This window comes from Dryobates pubescens, chromosome 20 (genome assembly GCF_014839835.1).
Source record: "Dryobates pubescens isolate bDryPub1 chromosome 20, bDryPub1.pri, whole genome shotgun sequence".
NCBI lineage: Eukaryota > Metazoa > Chordata > Aves > Piciformes > Picidae > Dryobates > Dryobates pubescens.
The window spans coordinates 1012063-1029008 of record NC_071631.1 but is presented as its reverse complement, the minus strand read 5'-3'; the positions used below and the strand labels follow the sequence as shown (position 1 = coordinate 1029008).

The window sequence follows — 16946 nt, the reverse complement described above, 5'->3', positions numbered from 1 at the left end:
CAGTCGGCAGCGATGCTCAGCAGCCGGGGCAGTGCCTGCCACAGGCCCAGGCAAACATCCAGTCCCTGCCTCTCCCTTTCCCTCCTCAACCAAACCTCTCTCTCCTGTGAGTGCATCCAAGGTCTGCAGGCCCACAGGAGAGCTCAGGTTCCCCCAGTGCTGTATTTTTAGAGCAATAAATTCCTGCTTGCTGGGAGCTGGTGTGCCAGCCTGGGCTGGGAGAGGGGGGCTAGAGGTAAAAGGCTTCTGCTTGATCTCCTAAGTCACTTACAGGCTTCCCTTCATCAGGACTAATCTCTGGAGCAAAGCTTAGTGCTTGTATCAGTTTGTCCCAAAATAATTGTGCAGGGTGGCTTTGTGCTGCAAGCCTCCAGCAGCTGGGATTTGATTTGAGAGCCCCAAAGCTGAGACACCCCAAATGGAAAAGGAGCAGCAGAGCCACAAACCCCTCCGGCAGAGAGCTGTCAGGAAGAGCTTGGGCCTTGGGCCTGGCAGCAGGAGGTGACACCAACTGTTGTGAATCTCACAGGGCTTCACCCTAGCAGGAGCTCTTTTGGTTTTCACTCAGTTGTTTCCCCTCCCTGTGCCCTCTGCCACCCCGGGCAGAGGGAAGAATCCATCCCCAGAGGGTCGCCGTGGGATCAGTTCAGACCTGCTGAGGTCTTGAGGGCGTTCTGAGCCCTACAGCTGTGGCTGCTCTCGTGCAGGCTGAGGGGCTGGGGGGCACCTGGGACTGGTGTGGGGGCTCAGAGGACATTCAGCAGGAGCTTGGGCTCAGGTCTGGGAGGCAGTGGCCCAGGGGCAGCAGCACACCGAGGCAGCAGGGCGCAGCAGGGTTGAGGTTTGCGAAGGGTGAGCTTGAAACCCTGGCTCTGAAAGGAGCCAGCGAGCCTCAGAGTCACAAGCAGTGCATCAAATATTTATCTCCTCTTCTTCTTTTAACAGGTGTTCAAGAGGAAAGCTCTGGAGCTGGGAGAGAAACTTCTGCCAGCTTTTAACACCCCCACTGGCATCCCACGCGGCGTCATAAACCTGGGCAGGCAAGAGACGAGGCCTTAGCAGCTTCTCTCTCTATTACTGAGGGTTTGTAAAGCCAGAGCAGGAGCCAGGCAGCAGCAGCAGCTCCTCACAGCTGCCCCCTTCTAGTGCAGCTTCTTCCAGGTCGTTGCTTTTGCCAGCTCAGAGCCAGGAGGTGCCCTGGCAGAGCGCAGGTGACTCGAGTCAGACCCAGCTCTGCCTCCTCAGCGTGGGGCCAGCTGCGAGTCTCTTCCTCTGCCTCTTGGCAGGGCTCCCTGCTGCAAGCCCATTTCCCTGCCTCTCATTTGCTTGTAGCCTGCACAGAGCCTGTGGTGCTCTCTGGATTTCTGCAGTGTGCCCAGCTAGGTGCTTGTGAGTTTAGCCAGGCTGCACGGTAGGAAGAACTGGGGAAGGAGCTGGAAGGGCCTGGCTGAGAGTTCTGCTGCCAGGAAGGGAGCTGTGTGCAGGGCTCCCGGTGGTCTCCCTGCTGGCAGTGCTCAGCCAGCTGTGAATCCTGCCCTTAGAGCCACCTTTGATGTCAGGGAGGTGGTTTGCTCCTGCTGGAAGGGAGCTTGGAGGCAGCTGAGTTAAGCACCTGGCTGAAGGTCTCTCAGCAAGCAGAGGCAGACCTGGAGCTGGGCTGCCAGCCCCTGCTGCTTGCTGGCAGAGTGCTCCCTGCTGTGGTGCCTCCAAAACCCACCCCCAGGGGAAGAGGCTGCAACAGAGGCAGCAGCAAAGGTGGCTTAACAAAAGCCTCTCATCCTCAGAGCAGCAGCCATGAAAATCTTTGTTCCTCTCTTCCCAAACCTCCTCCTGGCTCCTGGCTGGGTGAGGTGCAGGGCTTGGCCCCCCCTGATCCTTTGCTCAGGTGGTGAACACCGAAGGCAGCAGTAGGGCTTTTATTGTCTCTCTGCAGAAGGAGACATTCTGCTTCCTGTGCAGCTGATAAAGGCTGAGCACAGCTCTAACCTTTCACAGAAATGCCAAAGCCTTCCCCTGCCCTTTGTGAAGACAATCAGAGCTGCTCTGCCTGCCCAGGCATTCCCCACATGGTTTGCTGATGACCATGACTGAGAGCAAAGGAAATCAAAACAGCACCAAGCCCACAGTCCAGAGCCCCTGTTGCTGCCTTGAGCTCTCCCTTCAGGGCCATCAGACTGCTGTGAGGGCTCAGAGTCCTGAGCAGCAAGGATGAAGTGAGCAAAATCTGTGGTCTGACCGCTGCAGGAATGTGATGAAGAGGCAGAGGGGAAGGGGAAGGGAGTTGCTCAGTGTGAGATAGAGAGAGGGAGCAGGGGCAGGCTGGGAGCACACTGACCCAGATGGCAGGGTCAGAGCAAAGCTCAGAGGGGTTTGGCAAGGAGTTCTCTGCTTTTGCAAGGATGTGCTAATGCCACAGAGCCCTCAGCAAACCCAGAGGAGGAGATCTGGCAGCAGCTGCAGGCTTCTGGTGGTAGGGGCCTGGGGGTGTGGGTCAAGAATGGCATTCAGGAGGGTGAATGAAAACCCAAACACCCAGAAGCTGGCATCGAGGCAGAGCTGCAGACCCCAGCACAAGGGCACCCACCCCCCAGCTCCTCCCACAGCCTGCTGGCTTCAGCTCTTCCTCTCACCTCATCCCACCTCTTCCTCTTGTGTGCCCCCCCTGCTGCTCTGCTTCCCCAGGGCCTTTTGTTTGCACAGCACTGGATCCTACCCCTCACAGCCTCCATTGCCATCCTGCTGCCTGCCAGCTCCAGCAGCACACTGACTTCTCAGCCTGCTGCTCAGTGCTCTCTGCCTGCACCTTCCACTGCCACCTCTCTCCTCATGCCTCCCCTCCCAGGCTCCTGGGCCCTGCTTTCCTTCACACCTCCCTTAAACCCTCTGCACCCCCAGGTTTTCCCTTGGGTCTCCATCAGGGGAGGAGGTGCTGCAGCCTTGCTCAGTGCCCTGGGTCTCCATCAGGGGAGGAGGTGCTGCAGCCTTGCTCAGTGCCCTGGGTCTCCATCAGGGGAGGAGGTGCTGCAGCCTTGCTCAGTGCCCTGGGTCTCCATCAGGGGAGGAGGTGCTGCAGCCTTGCTCAGTGCCCTGGGTCTCCATCAGGGGAGGAGGTGCTGCAGCCACTTTCAGTCCCTGCTTGCACTGGGCAGTGTTGAAGGAAGCTTCACTTCCCCGGGGGACAGAGATGGCTCTGGGCACTTTCCTTTGCCTTGAAGCCCCAAGGTGCTTTGCCCAGCAGTGTCCCCTGAGACATTCCAGGTCATGGCAGCTGTGCAGCCCCAGCCTGTGCAGCCTGTGATGCTGACAAACTGTTTCCCTGCAGGGGGTCGCTGCAGGCTGCTCTTTAACCCAGGGACACGTTGCAGACATCCTCTGTTTCCTCCACACCCTGCTCTGCTTGAGTTCACTGTGATTTGTGAGCCAGGGCCTGGGCTCCCAGCAGCACTGGACCTCGCAGGCAGTGCCTGGCTGCGTGCTTGGGACAGAAGGTCCCCTGGGGAGGGCTGTGCCAGCTGCCCTGACCCCAGCCCGGCTGCTGCCACAGGCTCAGCCCCACTTGGCTGCCTGCAGGCACTCCTCAGGCGAGGGAGGAGCTCAGCAGGCAGTTGGTGTCTCTGAGATGATGTTTGTCAGAGGGTCCCTCCAGGGCAGTGAATAAAGGCAAAATGATGGAGTCCTTATGGACTGGGATTGTTCTGCAGAGCCAGCCCAGGGCCAGCTGCTGCCAGCTTGGGCAGCTCTGCCCAGTGCCAGGTTAGTGCCACACCGACCTGCCCCTTCCTGCCGGCTCAGGGGGATCCCTGCCCTGGAGAGTCGATGTTATTGGGGTCCCCATCTGAGCTGCACTCAGGGCTGCAAGTGGGAAGCTGCAGGGGCAGGCTCCTGGCAGTGCCTGAGCCGCTGGGAGCAGCCTGGGGACGTCGCTGATCCAAGAGCTGTGTCTGCAGGCAGAGCAAACAGCTCCAGAGCTCAGAGGCTTTGCTGAGGAGCAGCACAGGGAGGAGAAACTTCTCTCCTTTTCTTTCCCTTCCCCCCTCGGAGAGCTCTTCAGTTGCAGCCTCCTGTAAGCAGCAGAAGCCTTTTGCTGCTGCCAGCCCAGCTGCCAGGCGCCATCTAGTGCTGTGCCCCCGCTGCCAGCTGCTCCCTCTGCCACCTGCACCCCAGCGGCGCTGCCAGGCCGCAGCCTCCTCGCTGCTGGGCTTTGGCTTGTGAGCCTTTGCCACTCTGACACCACACAGGAGGAGTGGGCAGGGGTCCTGGCTTGCTGGAGTGGGATACTGGAGAGAAGGAGGCTGAGGGAGACCACCTGGCTCTCTACAGCTCTGTGAGAGGAGATTGGAGCCCTCTGCCCTGGAGTGAGTGATGGGATGAGAGGGAGATGGCCTCAGGTTGCACCAGGGGAGGTTCAGGTTGGACATTAGAAAGTAATTCTTCACTGGAAGGGTTCTCCAAGCCTGGCCCAGGCTGCCCAGGGAGGAGGCTCAGTCCCCATCCCTGGAGGTGTTTCGAAGGGGCAGAGCTGTGGTGCTGAGGGCCAGGGCTTAGTGTTTGGTTAACAGCAAGTGGCTGAATGTCGAAGCAAAGCCAAGGCTGAGGCTGTCAGTGCCTGGGAGAGCCTCTGCCCCCCCATGTCCTGTGGGCAGTTTCTCTCCTGGCAGTGCTGGGTTAACTTTTAGGCTCGATGAGCTTTAAAGCCTCTTCCAGCCCAAGCAATTCTGTGGCCCTGTGGTTGCTCTCCCACGAAAGCTGCCCTTCCCCAGCCTGTGTGCCCCATCCCAAACATCCCCTGGGCTAAGACCTGCTCCTGGGAGAGTCCTCACCCCCCCTCTGATGCCCTTTCCATGGCCCCTGGTGCTGAGGCAGGATCTGCACTGCTGGGGGCAGCTGAGGCTCTGGCTGTGGTTTGCTGGCACTGAAGGTTGCCTTTTCTCTCCCTGCAGCGGCATGAGCTGGAGCTGGGGCTGGGCATCGGCTGGAAGCAGCATTTTGGCAGAGTTTGGCACCTTGCACTTGGAATTCCTGCACCTCTCAGAGCTCTCTGGCAACCCAGTGTTTGCAGACAAGGCAAGTCCTGCTCCCTCCCTGCTGCTGGGCTCGGTGCTGGAGCAGAGCAGCCACCAGGGGCTGCCTGCCGCAGGCTCAGCCTCGCCCCCGGCACAGCTCACCGGAGGAGGAACCTTCAGAGTGGGGCAGGGGGTCGGAACCAGAACCTTGCAGAGGGCAGGAGGCCTCAGAGCATCCTGGGCAGCAGCTGCCCTTGGAGATCCTTCCACACCAGTGGGCCCTGGTGGCTGCAAGGTGAGGAGGAGCTTCTGCTCCTTCCCCTGCCTCTCCATCACCTGCAGCCACCAGGGAGGAGCTTTGCTCCTTCCCCTGCCTCTCCATCACCTGCAGCCACCAGAGAGGAGCTTCTGCTCCTTCCCCTGCCTCTCCATCACCTGCAGCCACCAGAGAGGAGCTTCTGCTCCTTCCCCTGCCTCTCCATCACCTGCAGCCACCAGGGAGGAGCTTTGCTCCTTCCCCTGCCTCTCCATCACCTGCAGCCACCAGGGAGGAGCTTTGCTCCTTCCCCTGCCTCTCCATCACCTGCAGCCACCAGGGAGGCTGAGATGTTCATCCCTGTGTCTCAGCCCTGGGAAGCTGTATCAAAGAGTTGAGTCAGACAAGGACAAGGGCCCAGAATGAAAGCATCAGGCTGGGTGCAGGCTGCAGAGCTAATTGTTTAATGCTGAGAACCTAATAGCAGAGCCTTGTTCTTGCAGACCTTTTTTTCCCCCTCTGAGCAGGTATTAAATGTTCTGCTCCAGCCAGCAAGGTTTCTGCTGAGGTCTTCCTCGTGCAGGCAGGGCCCTGACAGATTGGATTCCTTTTGTAGGACTTGTAACTGAAGGAAAAAAAGCTATTAATATTAGACATCACCCTGAGCTTTGGGCTTGGGCTTTTGTCCCTTTCCACAAGTGATCTTGCAGTGCCTGTGAGAGCAACTTAATGACTATATGCTGCTAGGTACCAGCAAGCCATTAGCTTCTGCTGCACAGCCCTCCAGAACCAGCTTGGAGGGAGACAAATTGTGCCAGATGGAGTCCAAACTGCTCCCCTGAGCCCAGAGGGAATGGGGCCTGGGCCAGGGCTCTCCACAGTGGGGTGAAAGCAGCCAGTGGGGCTGGGGCTGGCAAGAGAAAGCTCCAAGTGGTGCTCTCCCAGGGTCATTCCAGTGCAAGCCTGGCAGGTGTGAAATAAAGACAAGAATTTGAAGGAGAGATGGGAAGGAGAGAGAAGAAGGAGAAGGGAGCAGCCAGGAGGGCAAAATGGAGACTAGGATGGAGAGTTGGGGAAGCAAAAGGGGGGGGGAGGAGGGAGCAGGAGAGAAAAACAGAGGGTGAAGGAAATGTAGGAAGCCAGGAAGCTCTGCAGGGAAGAGAAAGGAAGCCTGGTGATGGGAAGTGGAGGAGACAAGCTGGAGATTCCTGAGGGTAGTGCTAGTGACAAATAGCTGAGAGGAAGAGGGGAGCTGAGAAGAGACCAGCAAAGGGAAGGTGGTGTGGAGGGGAAATGTGTGCAGAGGAAGGGAAGGGCAGGCAGGGGGGCAGCTGAGCACTGCCAACAAAGGGGCAAGAGGATGCTCTGTGAAAAAGGAGAGCTGCACCCAGGGTGCAGGCTCAGGCATTCTGCATCCAGAGGAGGCCAGGAAAACGAGTAGGGGGCTGGAGCACCTCTGCTAGGCCAGGCTGAGCGAGCTGGGGGAGTGCAGCCTGGAGAGGAGAAGGCTCCAGGCAGACCTCAGAGCAGCTGCCAGTCCCTGCAGGGGCTGCAAGCAGGCTGCAGAGGGACTGCTCCCAAAGGCCTGCAGGGCCAGGGCCAGGGGCAGTGGTTTGAGATGAGAGCAGAGCAGATTGAGACTGGATGTGAGGAACAAGTTCTGCACCAGGAGGCTGCTGGAACCCTGCAGCAGGCTGCCCAGGGAGGGGGCTGAGGTCCCATCCCTGGAGATACTCAAAGTCAGGCTCAAGAAGGCTCTGAGCAACCTACTCTGGTGGAGATGCAGGGGGGGTGGACAGGATGACCTTGGGAGGTCCCTTCCAACCCAAACCACGCTGTGATTCTGGGCCAGGGGCTCTGTCCCCAGCACAACCTTGTTTTCCTCTTTGCCTCCTAAGCCCAGAGAGGGCTAAGGGCAGAACCTTTCTAACTGCCCTCTCCTGAGCTGCCTGTGCCTGCTGTGTGCCACCAAAACCTGCCTCACATCCATCCTAGCACCCTCTGAGGGGCCAGGTGGAGGCTGGTGTGGACTCAGGCAGCCCAGCCTGTGGGAAGTCACTCAGGGGAGCAGCTCAGCTCCTTAACTTGCAGCCTGGGACTTGGGCAGTGTTCAGAAGGCTGAAGTCCAACTGTGGCTTCTACTCCAAGATGTCATCGATGTGCTGAACCCCAGGAGATATTATGCAGCCTGAGAACTTCCCTGGAAGCCCCAGCTGGAGCCTGGAGCCAGCTCTGGGGAGCACAAACTGTCCCATTCTGTGAAAGCTTTGGAGTGTGTGAAGCTGCTCTGGAGGCTGCAGCCCCTTGAACTTCCTCTCTTCTGGGAAAGGCCTCCTGGACAGGCTGGGGGAGAAGGCAAGGGAGGGATCAGAGAGTGAAGTGTGGCTGCTGTGGCTTGCTGGAGGAGCTGCCTGTTGTTGACATTAAAGCCCCCAGCCCGTCCTGGAGAGTGACCACCCAGGACACTGAGGGCCTGGCTGAGTCACCCAGCCCTCTGCCTCTCCCTTCCCTTTGGATCATGGAAAAGCAATCACCCTCCTCCCTCTGACATTCCCACCCAGGATCCCAAGCCCTCAGAGGCTGCTGTGCCAGTTCAGCCAGGGCCAGAGCACAACCCTGGGCTCCTGCAGCTAAGCAGCTTCCTGCTTGTGTCTCCTCTGCCCCAGGTGATGAACATCCGGAAGGTCCTGAACAGAGTGGAGAAGCCTCAGGGCCTTTATCCCAACTTCCTCAGCCCTGTCACAGGGAACTGGGTGCAGCGTAAGTACCCCTGGGCTGGGGGGGTGCCCCTGGGCTGGGGGGGTGCCCCTGGGCTGAGGGGTCCCTGGGCTGAGGGAGTCCCTGGGCTGAAGGTACCACTGTGCTGAGGGGGTCCCTGTGCTGAGGGGGTCCCTGGGCTGGGGGTGCCCCTGGGCTGGGGGTGCCCCTGGGCTGGGGGGTCCCTGGGCTGAGGGTGCCCCTGGGCTGGGGGGTCCCTGTGCTGAGGGGGTCCCTGTGCTGAAGGTACCACTGTGCTCAGAGCCCTGCTGGGAGCATTCCACTCTTGCCATCAGTCTTTGGGAAGCAGCAGCAGCAGCTGCCAGAGCAGCCAGCCAAGGCCCTGTCTTGTCAGGCAGTTATCCATGTGATTAGATAATGCAGCCTGCTTTGTGAGATGCAATATAGTAATTGTAGACTTCTTCCCTCAGCCTCCTTCCCCAGCTGAGTGTCTCAGCTGCAGAGAGCAGCAGAGCCTCCCTGGCACAGGGGAGGAGAATGGCACATGGTTCATCACACAGAGATTAGAAATCAGCACATCTCTCTTCAGACCTCATCCTGCAGTCACCACACAGCCCAGAGACCTGCCTGGGAGCTGGGCAGGGAGGCTGTGAGCAGAGGCCTGTGAGGTTTCCTTCCAATGTGCTGCAGCCAGCAAGGAAGGACCTGGAGAGGCAGAGGGCTTGCAGAGCTCCTGCTGCCCCTAGGAGCCAGGGCTGTGCTCTGTGTGCAGCCATGGCCCTGTTACCATGGCACTGCTGCACCAGCTTGTGCAGGAAGGCTGAGCCAGGCATGTTCTGAGCCCAGCACTGAAGACATGAGGGCAGTGGCATGGTTTGACCCCAGCTGGCAATAAGCTCCACACTTGTTCACTTCTTCCCCCAGAGTGGGATGGAGGAGAGAATCAGGAGGGTAAAAGTGAGCAGACTCCTGGGCTGAGATAAATCAGAGCTTCAAGGGCTTAGCTCTCCTTAACTTGCTGCTCTGTTAGGGATTTGCTTGTTCTGGCAAGGGAGAGCTGCTGGATTTGGTGTTTGTCTATCAAAGGAAGAAGCCTTTCCTTGCAGAAGCTGCTTTGAACCTGGCAGTGGATTACATTTGTAGTGTCTGAGCAGTTTGCTCTGAGGTGCTGCATTACCTCATGCCCCCATGTCTCACTGCTCCATTTGCTCACCCAGACAGCTCCAGACCTTTCCAACTCCTGCATCCATAGCTCTGACTGTAGCTGGCAGGCAGCTGCATGGCTGCTGTCATCTGAGCCTGTCAGAGAGCTCTGGCTGTGAGCAATCCCTGCCCTTCAGCTGCCGTTTCAGCACCTCTCATGCTGCTCCACGTGGCTTGAGAGGTGTCCCAGCAGAGCATCTCAGGTGGCTGCAGTTGCCCCACCAGTGCCACGAGGGAAGGCAAAAGGTTCCTGTGCTTGTCCCATGAGCTGATCTTCCAAGTTCCTCAGCCCCTTTGCAAGCAGCTCAGCTTCCCCTCTGCAGAGCTGCTGTGATATGTTCCACTTGCAAAACTCATCTCCCCTCCCCTCCCATGCCCCTGGGGTGCTGCTTGCCAGAGGTCAGCCCCAGGTGGCAGCCACTGCACCTTGGGCCAGACCCGGGCATTGGTTGTGCCTGGTCACTGGTGCTGAGGGGAGGAGGAGTGGCTGTGTGATGCCATAAGTGATGGCTGCAGGATCCTTGGGAGAGGGGAGGGCTGTGGTGGTTAAGGCACTCAGCTGGGTGCTCAGATTCACCTCTTCTGCCACTAATTGAATTCTATTTATGCCTGCAAGTTCTACTCCATCATGCTGACCTGCTCCCACCCCTGCTGACAGGCACAGCAGCCTGTTGCTGCTTCTTGGAGCTCATTAAAAGTAGCCTCTGATGAATTGTTGTGGGCTGGGCTGGTTTGTGGCAGAGGGTTGGAGATAACCTCTCCCCCCGGCTTCCAGGTCAGGGGGCAGCTCCTGGCGCAGGCTGTGTGCCGCTCAGGAGGTGACCTTCTGGTCTGAGTCCCTGCCCCAGAAAGGCAGCAAACTGATCAACCTCTCCTGCACCTCCAGTTCAGGATGAGAAACAGCTTAGGACCAAAGCAGGGAGGCAGCTGCAGCCTGCAGCCCCAGAGCTGTTCCCTGTTGGTGCTGCCAGGCTCTGGGTTTCTCTCCTGGTCATTAAAGCTCTTTGCAGGAAGCTGGGTTGGGGTTGGGGTTGGGGTTGGGGTTGGGGTTGGGTTTTGCCTTGGAATTGCTGTGATTTTCTTGAAAGCTGCACCTCTGACCTGGCTGAAGCAGCAGCTCTGCTGAGTGCAGAGGCAGTGCTGTACCTCTCCTGAGTGCAGAGGCAGTGCTGTACCTCTCCTGAGTGCAGTTGTTACCTGCAGGAAATGAAAGGGCAGTCCCCTGCTGCAGCGAGAGCTTTGTTTACGCCAAGTGCCTAGGAGGCAAACGCTGGCAGAGCTGATGCCATCTGGAAAGCAATTAGGTACCAGAGCTGCTGCTTTGGTGAGCTGATGAATGACACACTCAGGATCACAGAGCTGCTCCTTGGAGGCAGGCTGTGCAGCCACTGCTGGCAAATAGTCTCTCCCCTTTCCCTGTGTTTTGTTTATCCCTCCCCCTCCCCTCCCCGAGTCCCCGTGCCTAATCTCCTTGTTTTGCTATGGATTATTCCATGGATCATTGGACAGGGCTGGATCAGGGATGTGTGCTCCTCAGGGCAGGAAAATGCATGGCTCTTGATCTCCTCTCTTGGTAGGATTTAGGCTAAGCCTCAGGACTGGATGGATGTGAAAGGGGAAATAAAAATGTGAGCAGCCAGCTCTGGGGCCCTGCTGCTGCCTCTGCTTCCACGCAGGGAGGCTGTGTGCAGGGAGGCTGTGTGCAGGCACAGGGCTGGGGCAGCTGACTCCAGGCTCCAGGCCACGGTGGGCAGTTTGTCTTGTTCTGCTGCAACAGGGGAGGGCTTGGCTGCTGGCAAGAACAAAAATGCTGCTTTTTTGTTGCCCCCACCCTGTGGTGTAGCTTGGAGCCATAAATCCCTCCAGCAGTTCCCCCCAGGCAGAAGCCTGCAGCTGTCATGCCCATTTCACAGTGCAATCCTTCAGCATCCTCCTCTGCAGGAAGGTCACAGCACTGTGCTCTGAGCAGGCAGCCTTGGGAGCTGCAGAGGAAAGCATTCAGTGTGGAGCCTTGTATCTGACTTTATCATTTTAATACACCAACCACCCCAGCCTCCCCCGGGGGACCATGAGCCAGGAATACAAATAACAGGATGGGAAGGTCCCTGCAGCAGCTCTGTGTGATGCAGGCTGTGTCCTCCCTTTTCCTGAGGCAGGGAGGCAGCACCCAGGGGGGCAGAGAGCCTCTGGAACCTGCCCTGGCTTTGGGGTCGATGCTGATGGCTGCACCGACAGGAAGCACCTGCCAGGTGCAGGATAAAGCAGGGCTGCAAAATAAGAGCTCTGAACAGTTCTGGGCAGGGCTGCTGATGCTTGGAGCATTTTAGTCCTGATTCCACTTTCCACCTTTCTTCCCTTCTGAAAAGGAAATGCTGCAGGCTCTCCCCAGGGCGCTGGGAGGAGGCAGGGGAGCACAAGGGCCCAGACTAGGCCGTGGCTGTCTGCCCTTTGCAAAGCAGCTGCTGACTGCAGAGCATGAACCTGAAGCTGTTGTGTTTCTGGCCTCCCTACCACAGATCATGTCTCCATCGGGGGGCTCGGGGACAGCTTCTATGAGTACCTCATCAAGTCGTGGCTGATGTCAGACAGGAAGGACTCTGAAGCCAAGAGGATGTACGACGATGCGCTGGAGGCAAGCAGCAGGCTGGGCTGGGGGGGGGGGCTTGGGGGGCATTTTTGGGGGGGTGCACATTGCTCAGCAGAATATTTCAGGGAAAAGGGTCTTAGATTGAGAGGTTCATAGAATGGGTTGGGTTGGAAGGGACCTTAAAGCTCATCCAGTTCCAAAGCCCCCTGCCCTGGGCAGGGACACCTCCCACCAGCACAGGCTGCTCAGGGCCTCATCCAGCCTGGCCCTGAACCCCTCCAGGGAGGGGGCAGCCACAGCCTCCCTGGGCAGCCTGTGCCAGGCTCTCCCCACCCTCACTCTGAAGAATTCCTTCCTAATCTCCAGTCTCAATCTCCTCTCCTCAAGCTTCAGACCATTGCCTCTCACTCCCAGCCCTTGTCAAAAGTCCCTTCCCAGCTCTCCTGCAGCCTCTTCAGGTACTGGAAAGCTGCTCTAAGGTTTCCCTGGAGCCTTCTGCAGGCTGGACAGCCCCAACTCTCCCAGCCTGTGCCCACAGGGGAGGTTCTCCAGCCCTCTGATCATCTTTGTGGTCACTTCTGGACCCTCTCCAGCAGCTCCAGGTCCTTTTTGTGCTGGGGGCACCAGAAGTGGACGCAGTGCTGCAGGTGGGGTTTCAGGAGAGCAGTGCAGGGGGGCAGGGGTCCCTCCCTTGTCCTGCTGATCTCTGAGTTTCCTTGATACTCACTCCTGTCCACCAAGTATCTTGCAGTGCCTAGTAGGTAGCTTCCTCTTGCTGCCCACTGAGTATCTTCACAGCCTGCTTCCATCCCTTCAGGCAATAGAGAAGCACTTGGTCAAAAAGTCTGCTGGAGGCCTGACCTACATTGCTGAATGGAGGGGTGGCATCTTGGACCACAAAATGGGGCACCTGGCTTGCTTCTCTGGGGGCATGATAGCACTGGGAGCTAAGCAGGCTGGAGAGGAGAGGAAGCAGCACTACATGAACCTGGCAGCAGAGATAACAAACACCTGCCACGAGTCCTACGCACGCTCAGGTAAAGCCGGGGGCTGCAGGGGGCTGGGAGGGGGCCCCCACGGCTCTGCAGCAGGGTCTCCGTGCTTCAGCAGCATCTCCATCCCTCTGGGGGGCTTTCAGGCCTCTTTCCCTGGGCTGCCTGGAAGAGAAAGCAGCATGGCTCAGGCAGGGGGCAGCTGGAGCAGGGTGTGCAGGTGTGAGCTCCTGTGCGCAGCTGGGAAGTGAGCCCAGAGCTGAAGCCTTGCCCCAGCAGCAGGCTGGTCTGAGTCTGGCCTTTCCCAGCCCTTTGCAGACCGGGGAGGAAGTTGTACAGAGACTGATTGCAAGGTGTCCCACTCCATGGAGCAGAGCAGCTGGTCCACAGCTGTGTGCTGGCAGCTGTAGCTACCCTCAGAAACACTTCATCCTCACCTAGATGGCATCCAGACACAGCACAGAGGAGTGGCAGTGGGCACAGCTCATGCAGTGTGTGGAGCTGCCCCTAGCTGGCCACAGCTACACTGCACAGAGGAGTGGCAGTGGGCACAGCTCATGCAGTGTGTGGAGCTGCCCCTAGCTGGACACCAGCTGTGAGGCTGATCCAATAGCCAGGTCTGAGTGATCTCATCTCAGACAGGAGCCCGAGTTAAATGCTGGCATGAAAGCAACACAACAGCACCTGGACAGCTCTGCTCTCTCCTCCAGCTGCTCACTGCCTGTCTGTGGCTTTGTCTAGACACCAAACTGGGCCCTGAAGCCTTCCGCTTCGACGCCGGCAGCGAAGCCATGGCAACCAGGCTCAGCGAGCGCTACTACATCCTGCGGCCAGAGGTGGTGGAGAGCTACATGTACCTGTGGAGGCTGACACACGACCCCAAGTACAGGCAGTGGGGCTGGGAGGTGGTGAAGGTAAGGCTGCTGGAGTCTTGGGAAACTCTGCCCCATGGTCATTAACAGAGCAGAAATGAGTGGTGTTCAGAGAGAGAGGCAGGAATGCGGCCTGGGGCGGCCGTGGAGTGGGCAGCTGCGGTGGTGGGCAGCTGCGGTGGTGGGCAGCTGTGGTGTGGGCAGCTGTGGTGGTGGGCAGCTGTGGTGGTGGGCAGCTGTGGTGGTGGGCAGCTGTGGTGGTGGGCAGCTGTGGTGTGGGCAGCTGTGGTGGTGGGCAGCTGTGGTGGTGGGCAGCTGTGGTGTGGGCAGCTGTGGTGGTGGGCAGCTGTGGTGGTGGGCGGCTGCGGTGGTGGGCAGCTGCGGGGTGGGCAGCTGTGGTGGTGGGCAGCTGCGGTGTGGGCAGCTGCGGTGGTGGGCAGCTGTGGTGTGGGCAGCTGTGGTGGTGGGCAGCTGTGGTGGTGGGCAGCTGTGGTGTGGGCAGCTGTGGTGGTGGGCAGCTGCGGTGTGGGCAGCTGTGGTGTGGGCAGCTGCGGTGGTGGGCAGCTGTGGTGTGGGCAGCTGTGGTGTGGGCAGCAGGAGCAGGGCAGGGACTGTGCCCCCGGGCTGGGCACTGGTGAGGCCACAGTGGGATCAGTTCTGGGCCCCTTGCTCCAAGAAGGACATTGGGGGCTGGAGCAGGTCCAGAGAAGGGCAAGGAAGCTGGGGAGGGGTCTGGAGAGCAGGGCTGGGGAGGAGCAGCTGAGGGGGCTGGGGGTGTGCAGCCTGGAGAAGAGGAGGCTGAGGGAGACCTCATTGCTCTCTGCAGCTCCCTGGGAGAAGGCTGGAGCCGGTTGGGGGTGACAGAACAAGTGTCAGAACAAGAGGAAGTGGCCCCAGATTGCACCAGGGAAGGTTTAGGTTGGGCACTAGAAGAAACTTCTTCCCTGAAAGGGTTCCCAAAGCCTGGGCCAGGCTGCCCAGGGAGGTGGCTGCACCCCTGTCCCTGGAGGTGTTTCAAAGAGGCAGAGCTGTGCTGCTGAGGCTTCTCTTCCCTTCCCCAGGCCCTGGAAAAGCACTGCAGAGTAGAAGCTGGCTTCTCTGGCATCCGAGATGTTTACAGCACAAGCCCAACCCATGACAACATGCAACAGAGTTTTTTCCTTGCAGAGACTTTGAAGTAAGTAGAGAGACCTGGAGCAGCTCTGTGAGGAGCAAAGGCTGAGAGCCCTGGGGCTGAGCCTGGAGAAGAGCAGCCCCAGAGGGCAGCTGAGCAGTGCTCAGTGAGAGCTAAAGGCTGGGGGCAAGAGGCTGGGGCCAGGCTCTGCTCGGTGGTGCCCAGGGACAGGCCAAGGGGCACAAAGGGAACAGGAGGAGAAACAGAAGGAGCCCAGAAGGTTCCACCTCAACAGGATGAGAAACTTCTTTGTTGTGAGGGTGCTGGAGGCCTGGAGCAGGCTGCCCAGAGAGGCTGTGGAGTCTCCTCTGGAGAGCTTCCAACCTGCTGGAGCAGGGGGTTGGGCTGGGTGAGCTGCAGAGATCTCTTCCAGCCTCCACCACGCTGGGATTCTGTGCTTGGAGTCCCACCTGAGCTTCCTTTAATCTGCCTTTGCTCCCATCCCCTCCCCACCCCCCTGGCTCCAGGTACCTCTATCTCCTGTTCTGTGACGATGATGTGCTGTCCCTGGACGACTGGGTGTTCAACACAGAGGCTCACCCCCTGCCAGTCAGCCACACAGACCCCAAGGGCAGCGTGCAGTAGGAGGCCTGGCTGGGTTCCTGCCATTCCTTCCCTTCCAAGGAATTCCTCTGCTTCCTAAAGTGGTATTTTGGGGGCACCACTCCAACTCTGGACAGCATTCCATTGGGAAGAGGAAACCATGATGTAAGCACCTTCTTTTCCTCTGTGAGGAGCTCTATTAGCCTGGTAATGAGAGATGTTTCTTCTGGGCCATACTGTCCACAGTCCACAGACATTCCTTTATACAGAGAGTTTATATGAAACCCACTGATTGCTTTTGGTTTGCCTCCCAGTGGCCAAAGGACTGGAAGTTTGCCATAAAATAGACTTCACAGACACCTCCTTTTGGTTCTCTGTTTCATTTTTGCCTTTCTTACACTCCTGGAGTTCTCTAATGCAGAGCTCTCCACGTGCTGGGCTTGCCAGGGGGCAGCAGTCCGGGCTCCTCAGGAAGGACAGGGCAGGAGGATGAGGAAGAGGAGTTGCCCTTTGTGTGAGGCAGCAGCTGGAGTGCATCCCCCACTGCCTGGGGATGGAGGAGGAGCTGACAGAGCTCATGGGTTGGGATGAAAGAGAGGACAGGTAAAGGGGACCAGGGAGGACAGGAGGATCAGGCCCTGTACAGACAGCTGGGAGCAGCCTCAGGTTTGAATTTGCAGGCCCTGGTCTTCGTGGGGGGGTTCAGCCACCTTGCTGCCTGCTGGAAGGACAACACAGCAGGGCATAAGGAATCCTGGAGGTTCCTTGGGTGGACTGATGGCAACAGCCTCCCCCAAAGGACTGAGGAGCCAACAGAGAGGTGCTCTGCTGCACCTCATGCTCACCAGCAAGCAGGAGCTTCTTGGGGATGTAATAAAGATCAAAGGCAGCTTTGCCTGCAGTGATCATGAGAGGGGGAGTTCAGGGTCCTCAGGACAAGAAGAGTGAAAAGCAAGCTCTCAATCCTGGGCTTCAGGAGCACAAACTTTGGGCTCTTCAAGGATCTGCTTGGAAGAGTCCTGTGGGATAAGACCCTGGAGGGAAGAGCAGCCTGAGCACCCCAGGAGTCAATACTGGGCCCAGGCCTGTGTGAGATCTCCACTGATGATCTGGATGGTGGGGCAGGAGGTACCCTGAGCAGGCTGGCTGGTCACCCAGCAAAGAAAGCAAATGGTCTCCTGGGCTGCATTAGGCAAAGTATTGCCAGCAGGGCAAGGGAGGTTGTCCTGTGCCTCTACTCAGCACTGTGAGGCCACATCTGCAGTGCTGGGGCCAGTCCTGGGCTCCTCAGTACAAGAGAGACAGGGAACTGCTGGAGAGAGTCCACCAAAGGGCCATGAAGCTCTTTAAGGGACTGGAACATCTCTGCTGGGAGGACAGGCTGAGAGACCTGGGACTGTTCAGACTGGAGAAGACTCAGGGGGGATGATGTTAATGTCTACAAATCCCTGGAGGGAGGTGCACAGAGGATAGAGCCAGACTCTTCCCAGGATGCCCAGTGACAGGACCAGAGGCTGGGCACAAAGTGGGGCACAGGAGGGGCCCTCTGAGCATCAGGAAACACTTTTGCCTCTGCAGGGGGCCAGGCACTGGCACAG

At 58.5% G+C, this 16946-nt stretch overlaps 1 protein-coding gene across 1 annotated transcript in view; it reads left to right on the top strand.

Annotated features, from left to right (window-relative positions):
- MAN1C1 (mannosidase alpha class 1C member 1) overlaps positions 1-16946 on the top strand; it is a 60309-nt gene extending 43363 nt beyond the window's left edge. The window contains exons 5-12 of the mRNA XM_054171019.1: positions 946-1040; positions 4941-5064; positions 7926-8019; positions 11697-11812; positions 12585-12804; positions 13501-13673; positions 14693-14808; positions 15273-16946. Coding sequence (XP_054026994.1) covers positions 946-1040; positions 4941-5064; positions 7926-8019; positions 11697-11812; positions 12585-12804; positions 13501-13673; positions 14693-14808; positions 15273-15390 — 1056 coding nt within the window. The 3' untranslated portion in view covers positions 15391-16946. The remainder of the gene's footprint in view (positions 1-945; positions 1041-4940; positions 5065-7925; positions 8020-11696; positions 11813-12584; positions 12805-13500; positions 13674-14692; positions 14809-15272) is intronic.